Source organism: Barbatula barbatula (assembly GCF_947034865.1).
Source record: "Barbatula barbatula genome assembly, chromosome: 3".
In the NCBI taxonomy this organism is placed as follows: Eukaryota; Metazoa; Chordata; class Actinopteri; order Cypriniformes; family Nemacheilidae; genus Barbatula; species Barbatula barbatula.
The window spans coordinates 15,308,650-15,331,508 of record NC_136764.1 but is presented as its reverse complement, the minus strand read 5'-3'; the positions used below and the strand labels follow the sequence as shown (position 1 = coordinate 15,331,508).

General features: G+C 39.5%; 1 protein-coding gene across 5 annotated transcripts in view; it reads left to right on the top strand.

The window, feature by feature from the left end:
• The window catches only part of tnk2b (tyrosine kinase, non-receptor, 2b), a gene marked incomplete at its 3' end in the record, with an annotated part of 64,186 nt that overhangs the window by 24,575 nt on the left and 16,752 nt on the right, over positions 1–22,859 (top strand). For 3 of the 5 annotated variants that reach the window (XM_079452738.1, XM_079452739.1, XM_079452742.1), the window contains exons 1-2: positions 17,298–17,484; positions 22,190–22,370. In XM_079452738.1, coding sequence (XP_079308864.1) covers positions 17,422–17,484; positions 22,190–22,370 — 244 coding nt within the window. In that variant the 5' untranslated portion in view covers positions 17,298–17,421. Of the gene's footprint in view, positions 1–17,297; positions 17,485–22,189; positions 22,371–22,859 lie in introns of those variants that run through there. The other 2 variants (XM_079452740.1, XM_079452741.1) reach the window with 2 other exon arrangements.

Sequence of the window (22,859 nt, the reverse complement as noted above, 5' to 3'; positions counted from 1 at the left end):
GAACATAACACATATGTCTAACTAGACTATCATTTACATGAAGAAAGAACTACGAACTACAAAGTCAGGGGAAACATTACAGTATTTCAAACTGACTTGACAGAACGTATAGTGAAATTATACGAGGTGGACAGCAGCAAAGTAAATTGAGCATTGTATTTAATTTAACAGTAAAAAAATATAAACAAAGTAAAACAAAGCTGCGCAAGCGTGGAACAGATCGTGCAGTGTCGCAAATCATTGCACAAATTAATCGTCATTTGCGCATGAGCGGTTTCTACAACGTCGTGGTGCGCATGCGTGAACGGATTGTGCAGGTGGAACGGATAGTGTACTGACAGCCTGAATGAATTTGTGAGTCATATTTTGAATCTGAAATTACCTGACCTAGTCCGAGTCTCTAACCGGCGTGTATCTACGTCACTCGAAATAGTTCCCTGCCTACGTTTAGCTGGGACTGCCGCAAAAACTTTACTCTCCTCCCCCAAACACTGTCGCTCGTTTGTGATGCATGTGCATCATGTCTAGAACCTGTGTTCTACGTTGTGGAATGAAGTCTGTCTTATTTCAACTACCAAAGGAAGAATTTCTGAGGAAACAATGGTTACAATTCATTTTTCAAACGACACCAAAGGAGTATAACCCCAGGGTTTTACTGCGCGCACATCATTTCACCGAAGATTGCTTCAATAATCTTGGCGCATTCACGCATGATATGTTGAGCAATTATCATTGAAAGAGGGGGAATTACCAACTCTATCTGAAAATGTTAGCTCCACCAAATCACAACCTGAAGTATGACTGTTACACAGTTCAATAAGGGAAGGGAACTTTAACAAAACAAACAATAAAACGAACTTAACCACACAAACATAATAAAATACAACAGAAAGTCCAGGTCTGGTCCTCTCTGGTCGTACCCTCCTGTCGCTCGTCCTTTTATGCTCCGGGAGTTCCTCCGTGAGAGATACGAGACCGGCGCAACGAGCAGCTGACACTCATTATCACTCGTGTCACCGGCCGTTCCCTCACGGCTCTTGTCCCGCCTTGCTCGTTACAGTGACTATTTATTTTTGTCATAACTTAAATCAATATTTGTGTACCATATGTCTGTGTTTAGCTAATGGATATAACACTAATGTTGACATGTACTGTTATTTCTGGGGTATTACAGTTTGTTTATCTAGCTATGAACTCCGCTAATTTAAGTGTTCAATCTATTAACTCTCAAAGTACATTGTATGACGTGACAACTAGTCCTATATTGATATACAGGGTTGTCACTTGCCACTGAGAAACATCGTGCTCCAGTCGTTTCTTGTTGATAGCGTCTTCGTCAGACTCGGCCTCAAACTGCTATCTATACACTGAATATAATATCCAGCCACCTGTAAACCGTAATCCAGTAATGATGATAGGGGTTCCATTTGCGACACATGATGAACGCATTTGACCAATCACAGCTGACTCCGGTAATGATGATATGCATTCCGTTTGCGGCACAAGCTGAACGTGTTTGACCAATCACAAAAGACCACACCATCTGACCAATCACATGACGCTAGGCTCACGGATAGGAGGGGATTAGACAGATGAATTGTGGAACGAATCATTTGAGAGTCAGTCAAGAAGGAAGGTAAGAATAACTGCCTATTATTACGACATAATAGTATTTTTACACCTTAGATCTACATAAATTTGTTGCTGGACGCTCTATAAACCAAAGTAGGACCTTAAAAATCCAATGTTACATACTCTTTAAATTTAACATAATATGTTGATTTATTTGTTTCTAAGTATTTTTGCATCCAAGCGCGAGTAAACACAGTTGGTTGAGACACAGGCTGCTTGCGTGCATTAAGTTTAAACGTCCGTTTTGGGAGACGCGGATTGCACGTGGAGACTTGAGATGAGGAGCCAGGCGTGACCCTTTAACAAGCATTGACAGACACGGACTGTGCGTGTGGGTCAAATTCAAAGCAGTTTAGGAGAGGCGCTGTTTTGGATGACGTGTCGCATGGAGCAAGGCACGAGTATGAGAAGCATTAAAATACACAAGCTGCGCATGCACTCTTCTAAAATGAGAATAGCGAACATGCATCATAGGCGACTTGGACATTGTTGGTGAGATAAAATGAGCAATATAACAATCATGTAGCAATAATAACATAAGAATGGATCATTTAATTTCTCCAGTAGTGAAAGCTGAAGCGATTGGAGATCAGAGTTGCGTCACTCAAGACGGTCACAGAGATGGCGTCATGGTCTGGCCCACACGTGCTGCTTATTTCACATCGTAACCTTTTGTGATTTTCTAATTGCAACGTGATTGTGATTCAAATAATCGCACAAGCCTTTGTCTTGTGTAGCGTGTTGCACTTATTGCTTATAGTTTGTTGCCTCACTGCCGTAGAGGGTGCCATGGTGCAGTGGAATTATGTAATGACCTTAGAATACACCTGGTTCACCCCGTCCCCTCCACTCTGCACTAGAGATCAGTAATCCTCTCGCCCCGCGTCCCCTCTTAAACCACACCTGTCAAATACATATACATGCACTCCTTCACAAACGCCGCATTGGTGCAAGCCTAGCTCACATGGCCAGACTAGGGCTTCCTAGAAAGATATCACAGATTAGTCAGGCCGCACACACACACTTTATATGCCATACCCTATCCACTACTTCCTGTAGTTACATGTAATTGCAAAGCTTTCTAGAAAATGGTGTTAAAGGGATACATCACCTAGTTGTTTCAAACCTGTACACATATATAGACCATTCTTTTGAATACAAAGAAAGATATTTGGAAGAATGCTAGCAACTGTAATTTCTTGGACATTATTGACTACCATAGGATAAAATTTAATGGTAGCCAAAGGTGCTTTAGAGCTGTTTGCCTTCTTGAATTCTTAAAAATATCTAATTTTGTGTTTGACAGAACAAATCAATGATGTCCCAGAAATTAGGACTGTGTATTGGCAAGCTCCTCACGATACGATACATATCACGATACAATATATTTCGATATATGTCGATATGATAGACATTTTGCTATACATTGCAATACTTTACCGGGTTTCGGCACCAATGGAGCAAAGTTCAATAAGGGAAGGAACAGGCGACCAGGCAAAATCAACTTTTAATAAAATGAACAAACAACAAAATAAAATAAAATGCTGACATCTCCCACTCGGTCGACTGCCGGCCACACAAACATAATAAAACATAATAATAGAACATAAAGTCCAGGCCTGGTCCTCTCTCGCCCTTCCCTGTTGTCACTCCTCTCTTATGCTTCCGGAGCTCCTCCGTGAGAGATGCAAGATCGGCTCTCATCCCGCCCTGCTCGCCACATAGAGCAAGAAATACAGCATGATGTGCACCACCTGGGGTTTTCTGTAATGATACGTGTAAAAACCTCTCTTACCTCTGGAGAGTGGCCACGATGTGCGATGCATGGACCTTATTATATAAAAGGGTCCCAAACTATGGGTAGCCCCTCAAGTGGGTAGCACAGGGGAATTAAGTGGGTCACGTACAGTAAGTAACTTGGCTGTTGTGATGCATTAAAGTAAAAACAATGAACATGGGCAGTATGAAACCATTGGTTCATCCGTGCGGTAAACGTGCTGGGGTCACATGCGTGAAAGCACAATAATTCTTGATAATACAAGATGGCGCCGCGGATGGCTGCCTCGGTTTGGAGCTCTCTAGTACTTATGTCTTTTTTGTTTGTTTTTCCTGTCTTTAGCCACACTTGTTTAATCACTTTTACCATGGACGAATTGCTAAACATTAAGCAATGCACCTCCTTCAATCTGTTTCCTAATTTTGAAAATATAGACGTTTGAAAATTTACTGGACATTTTACTCGGAGGAGCGGCAGCTCTATTCAAACGCTCTAAAAGACGCAAGCGGGGAAATCGAGCAGATGCGATCATCATACTCCGATGCGGATTTAGGACCGCTGCCGAGTATACACCTGCCGAATGTCCTTTCCCTTGACAACAAAACGGACGAAATACTGTTACTCACCTGGACCAACAAAGATTTTTCCAACTGCGCTGTGTTTCACAGAAGCATGGCTCAATGTCAACAGTTGTTTTCAGCTGTTCAGAGCGGATCGCATTGCCATAGTCAACAGGGAAGACGCGTGGTGGTGGAATATGTTTTTATATAAACGGGTTGGTGCAAAGATATAACAACAATGAAGAAGATGTGCTTTTCTAACTTAGAAGCGTTCTCTATCAGCTGCCAACCTTTTTATTCGCCACGTGAGTTTTCCTCATTTATTCTCGTGAATGTTTACGTTCCTCCATATTCGTGGGCGAGCGCGGCGCTGCAACAACTGGCAGATTACATCACTGACACGGAGCAGCAACACCCGGATTCACTTATTATTATAATTGGGGACTTTGACAGAGCAAACCACTCCCGTGAGCTGCCAAAAATAGAGGCAGCATATCATATGCCCCACCAGGCGTAGCAACATTCTGGATCACTGCTACACCAAAATATGTGATGGATTTCTCTGATCATGGTCGTCTTCCAACGTACAGATAGAAGCTTAAAGCTGACAAGCCTGTAGCATGGACAGGAAAGAGATGGAGCAGCGAAATAGAGCGGGCATTACAAGCCTGTTTCGACTGCATGGATTGAAGTGTTTTTGAAGCTGCAGCCGCTGATCTGGATGAGTTAACTGACACAGCGACATCCTACATCAGCTTCTGTGAGGACATGTTTATTTCCACCAGGACTCACGTAACATATAACAATGACAAACCATGGTTTACAATGAATCTGAGACAGCTTCATCAGGCTAAAGAAGATGCTTTCAGAAGTGGGGACAAAGTATTTTATAATCAAGCCAAAAACACACTGATTTACTGAAAAAATAAGAGCAGCTAAGAGAAGCTACTCTGAAAAGCTGGAGAACCAGTTTTCAGCCAATGACCTTCCATCAGTGTGGAAAGGCCTGAAAGGCATTACCAACTACAAGCCATCATCCCCTCGGTCTGTGGGTAATCAACGACTGGCCGACGAGTTTTGAAAAGCAGAGTCTCACCCTCCACATCTGCCCTGACCCTATCTCTGCTATACCATTAACACCTCCTCTTGACACTGGACCTGCACTTTGGATCTGTGAAGAGGATGTGTGCCAGCTTTTCCGCAAACAAAAGATCAGAAAAGAACCAGGCCCAGACAATGTCTCAGCCTCCTGCAGCTGTCGCCCATCTTCACTCGTATATTTAACAGATCTTTGGAGCAGAAGTCCCTTCATGCTTTAAACACTTCACCATCAACCCTGTACAGATGAAACCCAAAATCTCTGGATTACAGTTCGTAGTGCTGGGAAGATTAGTGGTGCTCCTTTGCCCACACTTCAGGACCTGTACAATTCCAGAGTGAAAAACAGGCCAGGGAAAATCATCACTGACTCCACACACCCCACACACAAACTTTTTTAACTGTTGCCCTCTGGCCAGCGCTTCAGAGCACCAAACACCAGGACTTCCAGACACAGAAGCATCTTATCTAAACAGATAATATACCACTTTCACTACTCGTATAGTGTGCACTTTACTGCCTTATTATATGTACATTTTATTTCTACATGTATATAACACTTCCTCTACTTACAACATTATCCATTTGCACAAGTGTACATACAATCTGTTAATATGTATATTATACTATATAGTAGCCTGTACAATGTCTCCTATATGTTATTATCCCCCATTTTCTGTACAATAGTATTTCATTTTATATATGCATATCTTAGACCGTAAATCTTTTTATATTTGTATTGTCATTGTGTTGAATGTCTGTATTAGAAGCTTCCAACAGCATTTGTTTTATATATCTCATTACTCCCTTACTTATTTTTTTAAATCAATCACACATACCCACACGTCAGCAGAGAGCTCGAAACGCCATGCTCGCTTCCACTTACTTTTGGCCATTGTATAGGACATGAATGATTTAACTAGACAATGAGGTATATTTTTACATTATTTATTAATTGTTAATCTAATGTTAATTTTACTAATACATTTACTATTTAAAATCAAAGTTACATTTGTCAATATTAATGGATTAATGGTAATGTTGCATTTTTAAAAACATTTAAAAGAAATTAATAATTAAACAAATTCATTGCTCATTCATTGTTCATTAATGTTAATCCATTTATATGATTATCAAATTTGAAAACGTTTGTGAGAGGAGCCTGGTCTGAGTTGACACACACTGCACGTGAACGCATTGTCGGAAAAAAAGAGAGAGCGAAAACGCGCAGCTGGTATCATTACGCAGAGCATGAATTTTGGAATCGTTTCAGATTTTTCAGTATCGAGATATAGATATTTATGACAACACTAGGCATTAACGATGTCACACACTAATTAGCATATTTTTGACGTCATCACGCCTTGTTTGCTTTAATTTGGTTTAGTTTTGGCACTAGAAATCTGTCTAACTTCTACTCTTTGATCACATTATATTGTATTTTAACTCAACTGAATGCTATTTAATCTATGTGACCTTGGACAACAAAACCAGTGTTATGGTTCAGTTTTCCACATTTGAGATTTTTACATCATCTGAAAGAAGGAATAATTAAGCTTTTTTATTGATTCATGGGTTGTTAGCATATGACAATCTGGCGGATATACAATCGTTTAAAACTCTAGGATCTGAGGGTGAAAAACAAAATCGAAATATTGAGAAAATTGCCTTTCAATTTGTTAATCAGAGGCACTGTAGCAAGCCATCCACTCACAAAAATAAAGTTTTGATATATATATGGTAGGAAGTTTACATAATATCTTCATGGAACATGATTTTTGCTTAATATCCTAATGATTTCTGGCATAAAAGATGATCCAGTGTCACATATTATCTATTCTGTTGTCAGACATAAAACGAGTATTAAATAATGACTAAACACAACCCAATAACATCTCGTGTTTAATCCAACCAGCTGTTACTTTAACTGCTGCTAAAATCCTGATTTATAAACGCGACATTGTCTGACAAAATCACCATACGTTTACATTGAAGAGCGGATATATGAGGTGATTTGGCTATATTAGCTTACTTCTTTGTCTCACGCAGTGCACAGCCTTTACGCCTATTGCTCTTCTCATCAATATGTTTGTTGGTAATAGATTTTGTGTAGATTGCATATAGCGCAGAAAATTTCGGAGAGAGACTGTTGGGCTTGCGATCTACTGGTCTTTTCAGATATAACAACTAGAATAAAATCAAAATTGGCAGGTCGCAAAATGGGACCATTTACAGTAGTTGAAGTCTGGAGCCCTGAGAGGTATCATTATCGATACACTACACTATTATATTTTTGTATAGCCCTACCAGAAATGTCAGTTGCTAAGATTTTTTAAAATTTCTTTGTGTGTTAATCAAAACAAAGAAATGTATACACGTTTGAAAAAAATCTGAGGATAAGTAAATGATGACAGAACTTTTATGTTTGGATGAACCATCACTTTAAAATGGCCCTGCAACAGTGTTTCATGCATTCTGACTTTTTTCAATGTTAAATGTGTTGTCTTCTCATGCTTGACATGGTGAACTTGTCAAAAAACGACTTGGACGTATGACGTAGTATTTCTGTGCTCGCTACACTCCCCCAGCATTCGTACAGGTTTCGGAAAGTTATTTTCAAACATGACAAATTGTTACGTAACAAATTTTCTTAGTCCCTTATTGGACAATTCCCCCGTAGAAGCATGAGGTCACTTTCACTTCTGTGCAGGAGAGAGAGACCTACGTTCACAAAGTTCAGCTGTGTTTGTCTGTTCACTGCATTTGGGTGATGGATGTTATACAAACGGTGGATATAAAGCTGGATTTGGAGATCGTTTGAAACTGATAGATGGAGCAGCGGGCCCCTCCCCAAACAATACTGGACATGAACCGCATGCGGTAAGTGAAACTGTCCGTGTTTTGTTGGAAATGTGTGCGCACATGCTTTAGTTCCGCCTCCTCCCCCGAAACGCGTTGCATGTTTTCGGAAATAATCGTACAGTTGTTTATGTCTTTTATAAATGTGATCAAACTAAGGACTCTACGGATATTTGAAGGGTGCGATATTCTGTAAGTACTCTTTAAGTGTCTCCAGCAATGGTGATGAGGACGAGGTACTAGGCACCTCATGAGATATGTGGAAGTTATGGAAGATCTGTGTGTTATGGCCGCTTTAAGCCCCTGCAGAGGAAAAGTGACCACCATCAGTAACAAAAGCCTGATTGGATTTACATGTAAGTATTTTAATACAGTTTATGGTACATACAGAAAATGTATCTCCTTTGAAGAATGCAGCCTCTTGAAATCTGATTTCTAGGCTGAATGTTAGGTCATTGCTTCTATCCTTACCTCATTCGTAAGTCGCTTTGGATAAAAGCGTCTGCTGAAGGACTAAATGTAATGCAAATGTTCTTGATATAGTATTAATCTGCATTCTGCACCAGTCTCTGTTTAACATGCAGCTGGAAAACATATTTCCCACTGGGTACAGAACCACCTCGGTTGAGGTACCGTACCGATACCAAAATGTGACTTGTTTACACTCATATCACTGATTGGGCCGAGAGAATCATTACCAGCATCACTGGATTTATAATTGCAACACAAGAATATGCATTTTACTACGTAGTATTGGCATTTCTTTATATGCTTCATGACCGTAATATAGAGATTGAGACCCTTAACGCAATGCTAAATGCTGCATTAGCTGACCCTCGAGCGCCGTCGAGCAAACAAGATGATCTCTGTCTGCTATTTGTTATAGGATTGCAATTAAAAAATTTTTACATAGCGCTTTTCACAATGTGCATTGTTCCAACGCAGCTTTACAGGAGAAAATAAGAAAAACACAGTAAATGGTAAATCACAGCACAGTGAATGGTGTTTATAGAACAAGCAGGATCATTCTGATAAAAAATATCTAATAAAAGCAGTCTTAAATGAACTTAAAATATTTGTATTCTTCTATCTTAATCTAACATTGTATATTTAACTGATTAAATATGGTGCTACTTGAGAATGCTAGTAACGTTTTGGAACTTTATTGTCAGCGAACATTCAACCACATAGTTTAGGCTACATGTATGCACGGGTACCAAAAGCTGGTGTAGAGCCCAGTGGCTAAATTATTACAGTAAACTCTGATGTTGTCAATACTGTTTCTGTATCGGAGAATTTCTCTCCATCTGAAGCTCCATGTGAGACGGAGCAACTCACACTCTGCAGCCATGCCTTGTTAAAAGATGAAACTTCTGGCAAAAACGTGCACGTTAACTTTCCTTCTTAAATGTGACTGTGGGTCAGACTCTGTTTGTAGTTGGTATTAAGATGTTTTGGTTGATCTATCTATCAAATGGACGAAAAAAGTGCAAACAATTTACAAACACTGCAAGTGTGTGTTAAAAATCTAAATGGAGAGAAAACATTCTGCTTGCTTGGTACGTTTTTCATCATTAAACCAAACTTTAAACCAAGTCTTCAGCCAAAGTTTAAATCCTGACTTGTTGTTTCCCCTTGTTTACGCATTATGTACGTGGGCGGTCTTTTGTGGCGGTTTACTTTCATCTACTCTCCTGTCAGGCTAGAAAAAGGTTAAAAGCTAAATATAAATAAAAACACAGTTATGAGCAGCAGGCTGTGTAATATGAGTGATTTTTTTTATTTTAGTTTTTACTTAGATTATGACCATTTGACTAATAGCAGTGTCTGCCAACAAACATGAACCAAAAGCATGCTTCACACTATCTTGTACCCTGCAATAAATACTTACTCAATCTTTCTTCAATAAATGTTTAATTTAAGCAATGTTCACTGTATCACTTCTTATTACTTAATAAGATTTTATAAGATGAAGGTGGAAAAACGAAAGCCTGCCAAACATATTGGCCAAAAAAATCAGCTGGCCTGATTTCTAAAAATCGTCATAGGGCAGAGAAAAACCCATATCGGTCGACCTCTAGTTGTTGATACGGAGTGAAATTTCCTTTGGACAGGCTGGTATAGTTGTCCTGAAAAGTGTCCCTGAATGAAGACAGTGTCTGTGTCACGTTGATGTGTGCAGTTAAGGCCCGGCAGCAGGAGAATATCCCTAACAGTGGGTGGGGGAGGGGGTATCTGGGTGAAGTGCGATTTAATGACATTGCTGTTGATGCTTTAGCCATCTGCTCATGGAGAGAGAGTCCTGATGCAAATAGAGCTTAAACATACCGAGAGACATGAGAATAAAGACCTGGCACTAATATTGCTCTGCTTTTTTATTTGTGGGTAGAGATGAATGACCAGGACAGAATAAAAGAGAATCACTGCATTGATTTAGTAGATGCTTTGTGTGCTTCTGTATGCCAATTTGACAGGGATGTAGATGCATCCATCACTGTGTATAATATTCCCCAATCTTGTGTGTGTGGAACCAGGAAAATAATTGTATGAAAGAGAGATTGTGAAATTATCTTATGCCAACACACAGACTCATCCCTTCCTTAGTGCACAATTTTGAACTGTTCTGAGATATGCAGGTGATGAGAAGGCTGGAAAAACAACACATACAAATATACCACCAGTCAAAATTTTGGGATCACAAAAATATTTCACATGGTCTTAAAAATCTTTAAATCTGAAGCTGTAAATGTCAATGTTTGATATTACTTGTGTGGACAATAATATAATTGTGCCAACATATTACTTTCTTTCTTTTTTAACGAAAGGTAGTATATATACTGACATCCTGTTGAACACTTGATAGTTGGGGTGGTTTTTAATCAACTTTAGCGGGGAGAGCATATGAAAACCTCTTAATGGATGAGATTGAGAGATTAAGTGCTGCATGTAAACACCCTTACCGGTTTTCTTTCAGTTTTGTTTATGTGCGCATGTCTGACAGCGCAATAGTAAGAGTAAATGCATTAATAGTAAAATAATGCATAAAAGTCCGCTCGAATCATGCAGTTGATGTAGCAACGTCAAAATGAAGAACTATTGTTGCATATGCAGGAACTGTGGAAATGAGAAGCGATGTAAAAATACAGCTTCTGACCGTTTTCCCGCTACATTTTTTATTACTAAACAGACCATTGACGATGGAGTCAATGCACGCGAGAAACCCGGCAAGTCTCAAACTTCCATGCAAACCATGTAAATCTCAAGCTGATTTTTGATAGATATCTGTTTTCTTGTGTGCATGTAACCACACTTAGTGATCGTTGTCAGAGGAACAGAGTGTACCGTCTTGTGTTCACACCCGAGTGGTTTCTCTCACTGCATTGAAACAGGAAGTTTCATGCAGTACCCACTGTTCTGTTAGAAATAAAATGTTACACGAGAAGCTTAAGTGTCAGATGGAAAACATGGGCAGATCTTTCAAAACCATGGTCATGCCAATACAGGTCTATAAGCTGACACATCATCTACTCAAACGGTCAAAAGAGAAAAAAATCACTGACTGAGTGGACTGAAAAACAAGGTTTTGCGACATGTTAAGGTCTGTCAGAGGGAGTGTGCAGCCAGCACCCAAAAGGAGCTGATATTTAGCTCTCGTCTTATTTTCGCTGTTTTTCGCTTCTCTCAAGCTCATTCGCTCACTGGGTTGAAGTGCGCTCATGAAGAAGAGCCAGGGTGCGTTCTGATTGGTCGAAAGCCTCAAGCCCACTGCTCACTGGCGAGTGCACTTGACTAGGCAGCCGCTGTGTGGTCGGGGGCAACCACTTACTGCAACGGCAGAGACCTCCAGCCAGGGCTTAAAAAAACAAGGGGAAGGAGTAAGAGGAAGAAATGAATTGAGAAAACATGACAACAATAACAAGGGATTAGCCCCTGGCATCAGCTGAGCCATCATTAAAAAAAATCTCTCACCACACACAGCTGTTTCATAAGCAAAGAGGAAGGATGGACAGTTTCAGATAGCTCACCGAAGCAGCCAGATTGAAAAAACACTCAGGAAAAGGAGTATGTGCGAACTGCTTTGTGCATAGTAGCATTTGGAAATGCGTATGGATGTGACAGACTCTACTCACTGATCTCGTGGGGTCACACATCAATAGAAACTGACACTGCATCCAGGACCAAAGGAAACAGTCGACTTATGAGGAGTATAAATGAGTGGTGTCCCATGCGCAGAGGAATAGACCACATCCATGTCGATTTGAATGCGAGGGCTGATGAGCAACGCAGCTGGACTCTTCGTTGACCTTAACATGGGGGACAATGCAGAATACCAGCGTCTGCCCAGCGATGGTGATGAGGACGAGGTATTAGGCACCTCAGATCTTTTAACATGCTATTAGACCATCCGGATAACTGATAATATTCTTGTTGGTGTATGTATCTGATGTAATTGTTTATTCGATGATGTGACATTCATCCTTTATGTGTTTGTTATAACCACATGCAATAAATAGACCCCACGATAACCCACATGCATACACGTTCTCTTAAGCATGGAGATGGGTGACCTAAATTTGCTCCTTTCACCATCTCAAGTGTGCATGAACCGTTGATGTGGAGTGTGTGAGACCAGGAACAGCTGAATGAGGATGTATTCTCTGATTACCAGTCAGTTTAAATCTGGAATTGCGTGTGTTTGTGTTTACATAGATGTTTGCTTGATTGTGGCCGGCAGACATTAGTGATGCTTGTCCTAAAACCTTACAGGTTTTTAATTTAAAAAAAAATGTAGAAGTCTGTTAATGGATAAATGTGTCATGTGCATTTTCTCACACCAGTCCTGTAGACCTCTCTCCTCCAGTTATCGTCCTGTCATTTCTGTTCATGTCTGTCCAGCTGTGTTTCTACCTCTAGGTTCTTTTTGTGTTGCGTTTGTAAATATGATGAACTCATTCCTCTAACAGGCCTGTTTCTAGTGTTTTTCTGTCGTATGTGGATTATCAGAGGACTTTTGGGATGTTTGTCTGTGTGTTGTGAGCTTAGCCCCTGCTGTGATCTTTAATTGTGAAAAGGGGCAAATGAGGCGGTTGGTGCTCATCCTGAGGTGGATCTCAAAGCTGCAGTAAACTGGTCTGATCCCTGACCTACAAAAACATATACAAACACAAAGTATACTGATTATTAAGGATCAAAATAAGACCCTAACATCCAACAAGTCAACACATTTAAGGCAACAATGAATTACTCAACATTAACGCTTGTCCGGGACAAGTGAATGTTTTGTATGGGCAAGTGAAAGAGAATTTTACTTGCCTGAACGGACAAGTAATTTAAAAAAATAGTAATAACAGTTAACCATATAACTAGATGCAGACGCGGAATCCTCTTATTCAAATATGTCATCTGGCTGGTCTGTGTTTGTCAGTGAATGAGGTTCACAGATAACTACACCAGTGATGGTCGATGATTTGTCTGCATCTACACTGTATGAGGATATAAACGCATACGATTAATCTTCAGAGTTTCTCTGAGAATTTATTTTACGAGAATTTGACCTTTTAAGTGAAGCTATCATCAATCAAGGCCATGTCCACACGAACACAGGCATTTTCAAAACCGCAGCTTTTTCTAAGCTGTTTGGCTGTTCGTCCACATGCAAACCGATTTTTTTTTTGAAACTCCTGCCCGGGGGTGAAGATTTTTTGAAACTCTGTTGTTGTGTAGACTGTGAAACTGGAGATTTGGCGAATGGCGTTGGGATGCGTGCCAATATCTCCTTTGTTTGAAGTCAGATTCCAGGTTTCTGATTGGCCAACATGGCTTTATGGTAAGGGTTATATCGCCACCTTTTGTTTTTTTACATGCTTTTGACAGCGCTTTAAAGCGTGTTTTTGCATTTTCATTTTAAACGAAGAAGGATAAACTCAGTTTATAAAAATACCCGTGTACTTGTGGACTAGGCCTAAAATTTAAGCGTCTGTCCGACGACCCATCAAATAAAAGTTCCTTTAACTTGAACACTACAAGGAAATTGATAAACTGTAGTAAACACTGTAGTATACTATAGTAAGGTTCAAAGGCACTATAGTATCTAGGAATTTCACTGCAATTTACAATAGTAAATAACACTATTGTATACTAGAGTAATTTATGTGGACAAATATACCTCCTATAGTATAGTCAAAAAATGAAATACACAGAATTGAAAATATCTAACTTAAAAATAAACAACTGTAGTTAAATAAAAAATGATATGGCCCAAATTGATCCATCTGAATGTAAAATGAATGTCATTTGTTAGTTAGTTACCTGCCTATTCATGTGATTAACTGCACTTGTATACTTTAGTTAAGTTACGGTATAGCCCTGACACTAACTAAAATTTTGGCTTGCCTTTGTTCTAAAGCAATCATGGAGAGTGTTAAAACATTTTGCTTGGCCGCAGTTTAAATGTAATATCATTTTTTTCAAGTAAAATTTGTACTCAAACATGCTTAATGTCAAGCCCTGGCCTGTTTAGTTTTGCCTATGACTGGGATTGTTGTTTAACATGTGGTAATCATTTAGACATGTATTGTTTTCTAAACTCATCCTTCATTGGATTACCATGTGAACATTTAACATTGGAGCCAGTCACGGTTACCACTGCTGTCCTGTCATAAATGTGTTGTGAACCACTTGGTGCAGATAAGAGAAATGTTAGGACTCAATAGTGGCTTCATTTCATTTGCTTTCCGGGTGTGAGAGACAGCGTAAGAGTGCTCTAGGGTCTCTTCAGTAGGTTCTCCATGTGTGCTTGCAAGGGGTCCTTTTGGAATAATCCCTGCAGATATAATCTGTTAAACAGTGTTGGAAAAGATACAGTAAAGCTAAGGCCATGTGGGGGAATCATACTATCTTATCGTTCTGCTGTTGCTAAACTTCTTTCATATTATAACCGTAACATGATGGATTTTTCAATAAAAGGGAATATCTTCTAGTGCTGGTTTAAATCTGAATGTTTCCTTGTCTCAGTCTGTCTCCAGTGACAAGCTCTATTGTGTGTTTGCTGCCCTCTGGTGGTCTGAGAGCACTGCAGCTTGGAGACAGTTTTCCAGACACAGGACCAATTCAACAGAGACCATATTTGAGTTATTAAATGGTTGAATACGTCTCAAGGGTTTAACACAGCAGGGTCGCTTGTGACTGCATTTTGCCTTCGACTGCATTCCTGAAAAGGGACATACTGTAAGAGCGAAAGTGGATCTTGTGAGGTGCTACATATGGAGGTGTAGTGTGAATTTAGCTCATCCGGTCTAAATGTGGTCAGCGTTAACTCCAGTTCACCAAACATAAACACACGTTGAAGAAAGTCTTCAGTGATTTATCATTGCTATGTTTATTTGGAGTGAAAGGTTTATCTGGTGCAATGACTTGTTTACTGGAATATGGGTCATTTTAATTTAAGTTTTTTTGGAAAGTACTTAATCCTTTTTACTTTAGTGATTTGTCCTTTGAGCAACTTTATTGAAATAGATATTATTAATAGAAGATCTTGATGTGAACAGAAACTGTGGTCAAATAAAACAAACCTGTCTTCAGTGTCTTGCAGTACACACGATTTCTCACTATAAATGCAGACAGATGATTTGCTGATTTGTGTTGCATTTGCTCTGCTATCTTCAGCTGCAGCAATAACACAAATATGTGTAAATAAATAACCATAAATAGTTTGTATTTCCTTTGATTGTTTTAAAATAATATGAGATAAGAAATGTTTAATTGGAAAAAATATATTTACAGTACAAACCATGTCAGTGAACTACGTAAAAAAACACTAAGAAAAAGAAATCAACAAAAATAAAATAATCGTTCAATGATAGTTGGGCATTTGTTGCAATGGGCATTTCTTGCAAGTCCTTTTTCGATAAGTCACCAGAACATTCCTCCTGCATTAGCTGCATGGCGTGAAGCAGCGCTGGAAATATTTTGTGTGAGAGCAGTAATTGAAGGCAGATTGTTTATGACATGCAGGGCCCAGCTTTACTACCTCTGTCCCTGCTCACCTCATCTTCTCTCTAACTCTGGGGAAAAGAAACATGACTCAACTGACATTGTACATTTTGTTTATTGCTCAAGCTCAGCGGGATGACATCTGGTTTAGTCTGTGAGCTTGATGGTCAGTGGGGAATATGTGAGAGAAGAGACGTAAATAAAGTATAAATGGTTTATTCTGGTAGGGACGGTGAAGCCAAAACGTCCTCTTCACATTTTAGAAGAGGAAGGGGGAGGAGAAAAATGTGAAATGGCTTTGTTTACAGAAGGTTGAGATAACATTTTTTTGAGGGATTGAGGCAGGAGAATGCCACGAACCAAATAAAGAAGAAAAATTAAGCCATGTGGGAGCTCAGAGCAGAGTTCGGAGATAGAGAGAGAATATAAAGAGAGTTGTGGTGACTTAGTGAAGAGAGAGCCAGAGATAGGAGGGGATCTGGTGGTGTTCAGGAGGGGGATTTGTTAAGAGCCCAACAAATGGGAGGAACACAGGAAATGAGCTCTCCATCCTGCAGTTAAATCTGACCTTTTGGCTCATGATCAAATGCTCCTCCATCCGAATACCATAGAGTCTCTGTCCTGGGCACGGGTTGGGAGAGAGAGAGGGAAAGAGAAGGGGCAGTTCCCCACGTCTGTTTTGCAGGACACGCAGTAGAGAGAGAGAGAGAGAGAGAGAGAGAGAGAGAGAGAGAGAGAGAGAGAGAGAGAGAGAGAGAGAGAGAGAGAGAGAGAGAGAGAGAGAGAGAGAGAGAAAAAGTCCTAGATGCTCCTCCTGCTCCAGATCAACACGTCCCCTTCTGACATAAACATGTACACACTGAGGAAAAAAGCAAGTATCCTTTTCAGCTAAACATAGCACAAGGGCACAACATTGTCTCTCAGCTCTGCTGCTCTTTTGATTTTCTTATCGCCGGCATTGGGACTGTCATCAGTGTGAGGAAATTGTGGAGAGACGAAAATGTCCTAATAATAGCTGGACTGACAGAAATGGAAAACCCACGGAAATGATTATCTTCCAATATAAATTATTTTTAGTTTTACTTTTGAAAATCAAATAAGGAGGACTTTGGATCTCACTTCTTCTGGCTCATTCTAGAGACTGGAGTGTAAACCTTCTGGATGTTTTAACTACTATAGGCTACCAAGTAAACAGTTCCTTTTGGCAGATCCCTGTCTGGTTTTTTTTTCCTTGCCCCACCACTTCCCCTCATACAATTTCGCTGGCATGTGTTCTTGAACTCTATGCTATCGCTGAGCTTTGAGTAAAGGAGCTTAATGTGGATTGTCCCGCGATGGAATGTAGTCTGTGGGCTGCACAAGCTGGGGAGACCTTCGAACCTTTGGAGCTGTTTCTTGACGGATGCAGCTCCCATATTGGACCCTGCTCTCCAGAAATAGAGTCTAGAACTTATAGACTAAGTGTTTGTTTTGTGAATTTAAGTGTGTCTTTGAATCTTCAAGATGCGACGTTTTGATAAGCTCAAAAAATCATTCCCATTTCTTGCCCATTTTCATGTGTACAGAGTAAGTCTGTTTTTATTCTCTTTTTGCCCTGCATGTTGGCATGGGGTATGGATGTGGGAACTTCTAGACTGATATTTTTGTGTGTGTGTGCAGCTTGTTCATGTCATCTATGTTTGTGTGAAACCGCACTATGCCTTACATGTGCTAGAGCTTAGCTGTGCGCATGGATTTCATCTGACCATACCAGTCTCTGACCCCAACAATACTTCTGACCATCAAATTGCATAACTTTAGACCATCGTTTGCAACCGTTCCCCCTCATTTTATTATTAACTGACTGTGTTTCAAATTTGTCATTACGCACTATTCAGTGAGCATATATTATGCCAACCCTTGTTGAATCTATTTAGTTGCATGACGACAATGATGACATCACGATTTCTAGCACCACAGTGTTTACATGGATGGTTGATTTCTTGTACACCTTGTCTTGACCATTACTACCTAATATTCTTGCTTGGGGTTGTGTGCAGGGTGTAGTCACACTTGTTCCTTGGATAGAGGCCATGGGGCACAACCATGGCAAAAGTTCCCTTGGGTTTAGCGGCTGCAGCCTTCTAATTCCACATGCATTACTTCACACTGCACAAGCTTCATTTGTTGTCATGACTTTGGTTCTGTTTAACTGTTTCTGCAGCAGTGCTGTGCTGAAACCAGACAGTCTTTCCATGTCTGGGAGATACTGGCTGGCATAGAAATATTTTGCCTTATGGTATGCTAAGTCAAACATTATTATTGCCAAGATAATATTATTATGAATAATTTGGTGTGCACTGGTTTGTAGGAAAGCAGCTCTTTAGCATAGCGCTGAAGAGATGAGTTGGTAAAACAGATGGTCCAAGATGCAGCCCATATACAGTACCAGGTAAATGAAAATGGTTGAGGTTTCAGCCACACATATCAAAGATGCTTTGGCACTGTGACTGTAAGGACAGATTACTTGAGTTACCATATGGACATGAAAGATTGTGTATAGTTGCAAAAAGACAAAGCTGTAGGTAATACAAGTTCATATTTGATTCTGAAGGTATAGACAAATGAAGTACAGCAAATTGCGAGAGTCACGGGGGACGTTTTAAGTTTCTTAGCTTGTGTGAATTGTGATTTTTAAAAAAAAAAAATATTTAGCTTTAAATATCTTGACTTAATGACATTTTTTTATTTTATCTTAAACACTTATCCACATCACGTTTTTGTACATCCCATTATGATTAAAACATACATGCATTGGTCTTTACATTGTTTACTGTTTATGCCTTGCTCAACAAATTTCCCTCCAAATGTTTTTTGGATTACAGCATGTGTCCTGCATGGACTGCTAATCATTCCTTATTCATTTATCCATGTTGAATAAACAAAAGATCAATTATCTTGCCCTCACACTGCTGTACTGGAAATGCAAATGGGAAGGTTTACAGGTCTGTACACTGTACAGGTGAAAATGCAGCTTCGCAAAGAAATGTAAATTTAATCACGACTGGCAGTAGTTGACTACGTTGGCTTTAGACTTCCTATTTTACATACGTTTTTTTGTTTGTTTTACACATTCAGTTTGTTCCACAGCGGTATGTTCTGAGATATGGCTAAACTTTGACGTCAGAGCCCTTCACTATTTGTCTGTTTTTGAGCCAGCAGAGTAGAATAGTAACAGGGATGTAGGTAGATAGCATTGTGTGTGAAAGGTTTCAGGGAAGTTCATTCTGGAGAGTTTGGGGAGCTTTGATTCCTGAAGTTGATTTGTGAAACTATATATCTACCTTGCAGACACTGTGAAGGTCAAATGGTAGCATACCATTTGACCTGACTCAGCATGTACATGGACCCACACACAATCGTGGACACACTCTAGATTTACTTATCAGTAAGGGTCTAAACATTTCATCTATTGTTATTAAGGATGTAGCACTATCTGATCATTTCTGTATTTTCTTTGATGTATTGATCTCCCCTGCCATTGAAGTTAGATCTGTGTCTGTCAAGAAGAGATGCTTAAATGAGAACACTAGTGTACTATTTATGAAGGCCATATCCTTAACACCAAGCATATCTGCTGACTCTGTTGATTCTCTCCTTGATTCTTTTAACTCGAAGGTTAAAAGTGTAATTGATGATATTGCCCCTGTGAAAATCAGGAAGAGTGGTAGACAAAAAGCACCTTGGAGAAACTCAACAGCGGTGCAAAATATGAAAAGACAATGCAGAAAAGCAGAGCGCTTGTGGCGTAAGTTAACTGTAAGTTTACAATCAGTGCATTCTTTATCTCCCTTCCGATAAGTTCAAAGTATGCATGAAAGCAAATAAAGTTAATTCTCGTATGTTTCTGATTTCTGTTTAAATTTGTATAATCTGACAGGCAATGGACAGACACCACACTGCTTCTGCATTGTAAACTGTGACAAAACTATTGAACGTGTATAAAACCAATGAAATGCGCCCTGTGTACTGTTGTTGCACCTCAAACAAGTTTCCCTACAAAATAATACGGTCTCATTGCATGTTGCTCTCCTTAGTCTGATATGATGCCCCTTGAATTTTCATGCAACAGGCGCGACACTGCTGGTCCACAAGAAAGACAACGGAGCTCACAATTATAAAATTGCGATGTGTTCTGCAACACTTAATAAAAATGAATAACACTTAATAAAACGGCCTGCTCTTACAACAGAATGCATAACATCTGCACTGATTTATTTCATGTCCAGAGACAACCTCTACCTCCACAAGAATAGTCTTTGTGCCATTAACCAAGGTTAGTCATCTCATTGAAGCCTTAATAAAAACTAACGTTCAGGACAAGTAAATGTTTAACTGTCCATCTCACAGTGAAATTAAAATGTATAATGCTGCAAATCCTTTAAAATAATCTATATTAACACAGAACAAGTATGCACAATATGTGCAACAAATACATACATAATAGTGGTAATGTAATTTCTTAACATAACATTGCTGCGACAATAATATTCTATTTAAATAGCTCGGTTTACACATCAAGTATAAGGGGGTCCCTGCTCCATGCATCTCTTGTCTAAGGGGTCCTTGCCCCGAAAAACTTTGAAGATTCCTGTCTTAGAGACTTGGGGTGGACAACGACTTGGCCTTGCCCAGCAACAAACCAGAACACTGGCATTAAGGTACTCTAAAAAGTATATAGCCTTAATTTATCCTTTTGTCTGTAACATTAATGTAATTTGTCAGTAACCTGCCTATTCATGTGATGAACTTTACTTGCATATTTTTGAACAATGACAACAGAAGCTTGTGCTACAACTGTATGTCTTTGCTACAAAACTTTAAACCTCTGTAGCAACAGTGCTAAATGCAAAAAAGTTAACCGATGTGTTCCAAAGTTGAGTGTGTAGAAATTAGAAGAAGGGCTCTAGACTTCACAGGACTTTCAGTGTGGGAGAGTATCTGACTGTACTTTGATAGTGGAAGTCCATCTATTGATGGTTAACTTGAAGTCAAAAAGGCCCTGTCGCCCATGACTTTTTATGTGTCAACACAGGAAGCACTTTTGGCATAAAGGGCTCATTGAGTTCTATAGCCCTCCTGTCATTCATTCAGTAAACCTGTTGACTTTATAACCCCTCTTTTTGCTGTAACAGAAGCTTACTAAGCTAGATCCGAGATACTTTACCTATGCATGATGTTTAAAAAATGTTTACTTTATCTTGTTTACAAGAATTTGCATGTGTTCGCATGGTGTAGTCTTTGAAGTTCAACGCCTGCTCACTTTCTATTAGATTAAACTTTTTCCTTTGTTGTAGAGAGACAATGACTCCATAATTGTTGCAACCTGCAGCAGGTTGGGGTTTATTTTGCTGTTTACAATTGATATTTCTGTGAAGACAATAAATCTTTCCTGCCTTAATGCTGTTGAGTGACTGACCACAAGGCCTCCAGAGAAAGTAAGTGTGTCAGAGAGAAAGGGGGAGGGAGATTGAAAATTGAAAGCAGCTGATATCCAACATGCTCTTCCAACAGAAAAAGAAACAGAGTATGGAAAACAGTAGCACACTCCTATTTGTCCCTAAGCTTCAACTATTGCCAGTGTTCTTCATTAATATTTTTCCATTTCTTGTTAGCCCAAAGAGAACAGGGAAGTTTTGTTGTTTCATTAGAGAAACAATGAATTGAAGAAGATGTTGTTTGTTTTTGTGTAAGAAGTGGAATTGGAGATGCTTTAGCTGCTATAGAGAGGTAAGGCCATTATTAGTTGGTTTGATTTAAAGGTATGGAGTTACTTCTTTGGGGAGACATTAAATGGCTTAGAGAGCGGTTCATCGCATGTGGCTTGTGCCAGAGCCAATGCCATCTGTGTTTTATGAACTTCAGGTGTGCATTTTCACTTGTGTGCGCTCACCAGATGGGATCTGTGGTTAAACAGCAAAAGTATCTTATTTTATGAGCAATCTTTTCAGCTTACCCTGACCTAAATCACATTTGAAAGCATGTTAAATGTGCAATCGAAATTTTGCACTCAGGATGGATACTAGTATTTGTTTTACAAAAGAGTTGGGGATTTAATATTTTGCTAGGAATTGTAACGTATGGTTGTAGGCATTTTGAAGAGTCATTTCACTAGGATATTTGTGACTTGGTTGAAGGAAAAGCATTGTGTGTAATGCATAGCATGCATGAAGAATAAGAAGCGGCCCATAGTGATTTGTTTGGTGTTCATTAGTCTCTTGTGTTTCTGCAGAAGCTGGGCAGCAGCAGCATGCAGTGTGAGGAGGGCACTGAGTGGCTGCTGGAGCTGCTGATGGAAGTGCAGTTGCAGCAGTACTTACTGCGCATCCGAGATGAGCTCAACGTTACACGCCTTTCACACTTTGACTATGTTAAAAATGAGGACCTGGAGAAGATTGGGATGGGCCGTCCAGGTAAGTGATGATGTACATTAGCATCTACATTAATATTAGATCAGAAAGTGCTGTTTTGGAAGGCAGCTTACTATTGTGTAAGATATCTCTGTCTCTCTGTCCTTATCCCCCTGTTCTCGATCTCCTCCTTACTGTTTCCAGACTCTTTTTCAGCTTTCAATACCAAATCATATGCACTTTACTGCAGTGTCCGGAAGTTGTTTTCTGAAAGGTTTTGTGAAGTGTAATCTGTCGTGATTTTCACTCGGTAAACATGAGGTTATTATTCAAGCAGAATGTAATTGAGAACAGACATTAACATTTATAATGAATACAGAGGAGTTTAAGGTATTGGTTAAAGTTTTGATGAATGTTTTTGGTTATTTGGCTTATTTTGCTTAAGTTGCGGTCAGCCTACCATACTGCATTTACATTTGCAAGGCATTGATAATATTTTTTTATTCACTTGTTGCAGAAGTATTGATACTTGATATTTTCTGTTTTCCTTAT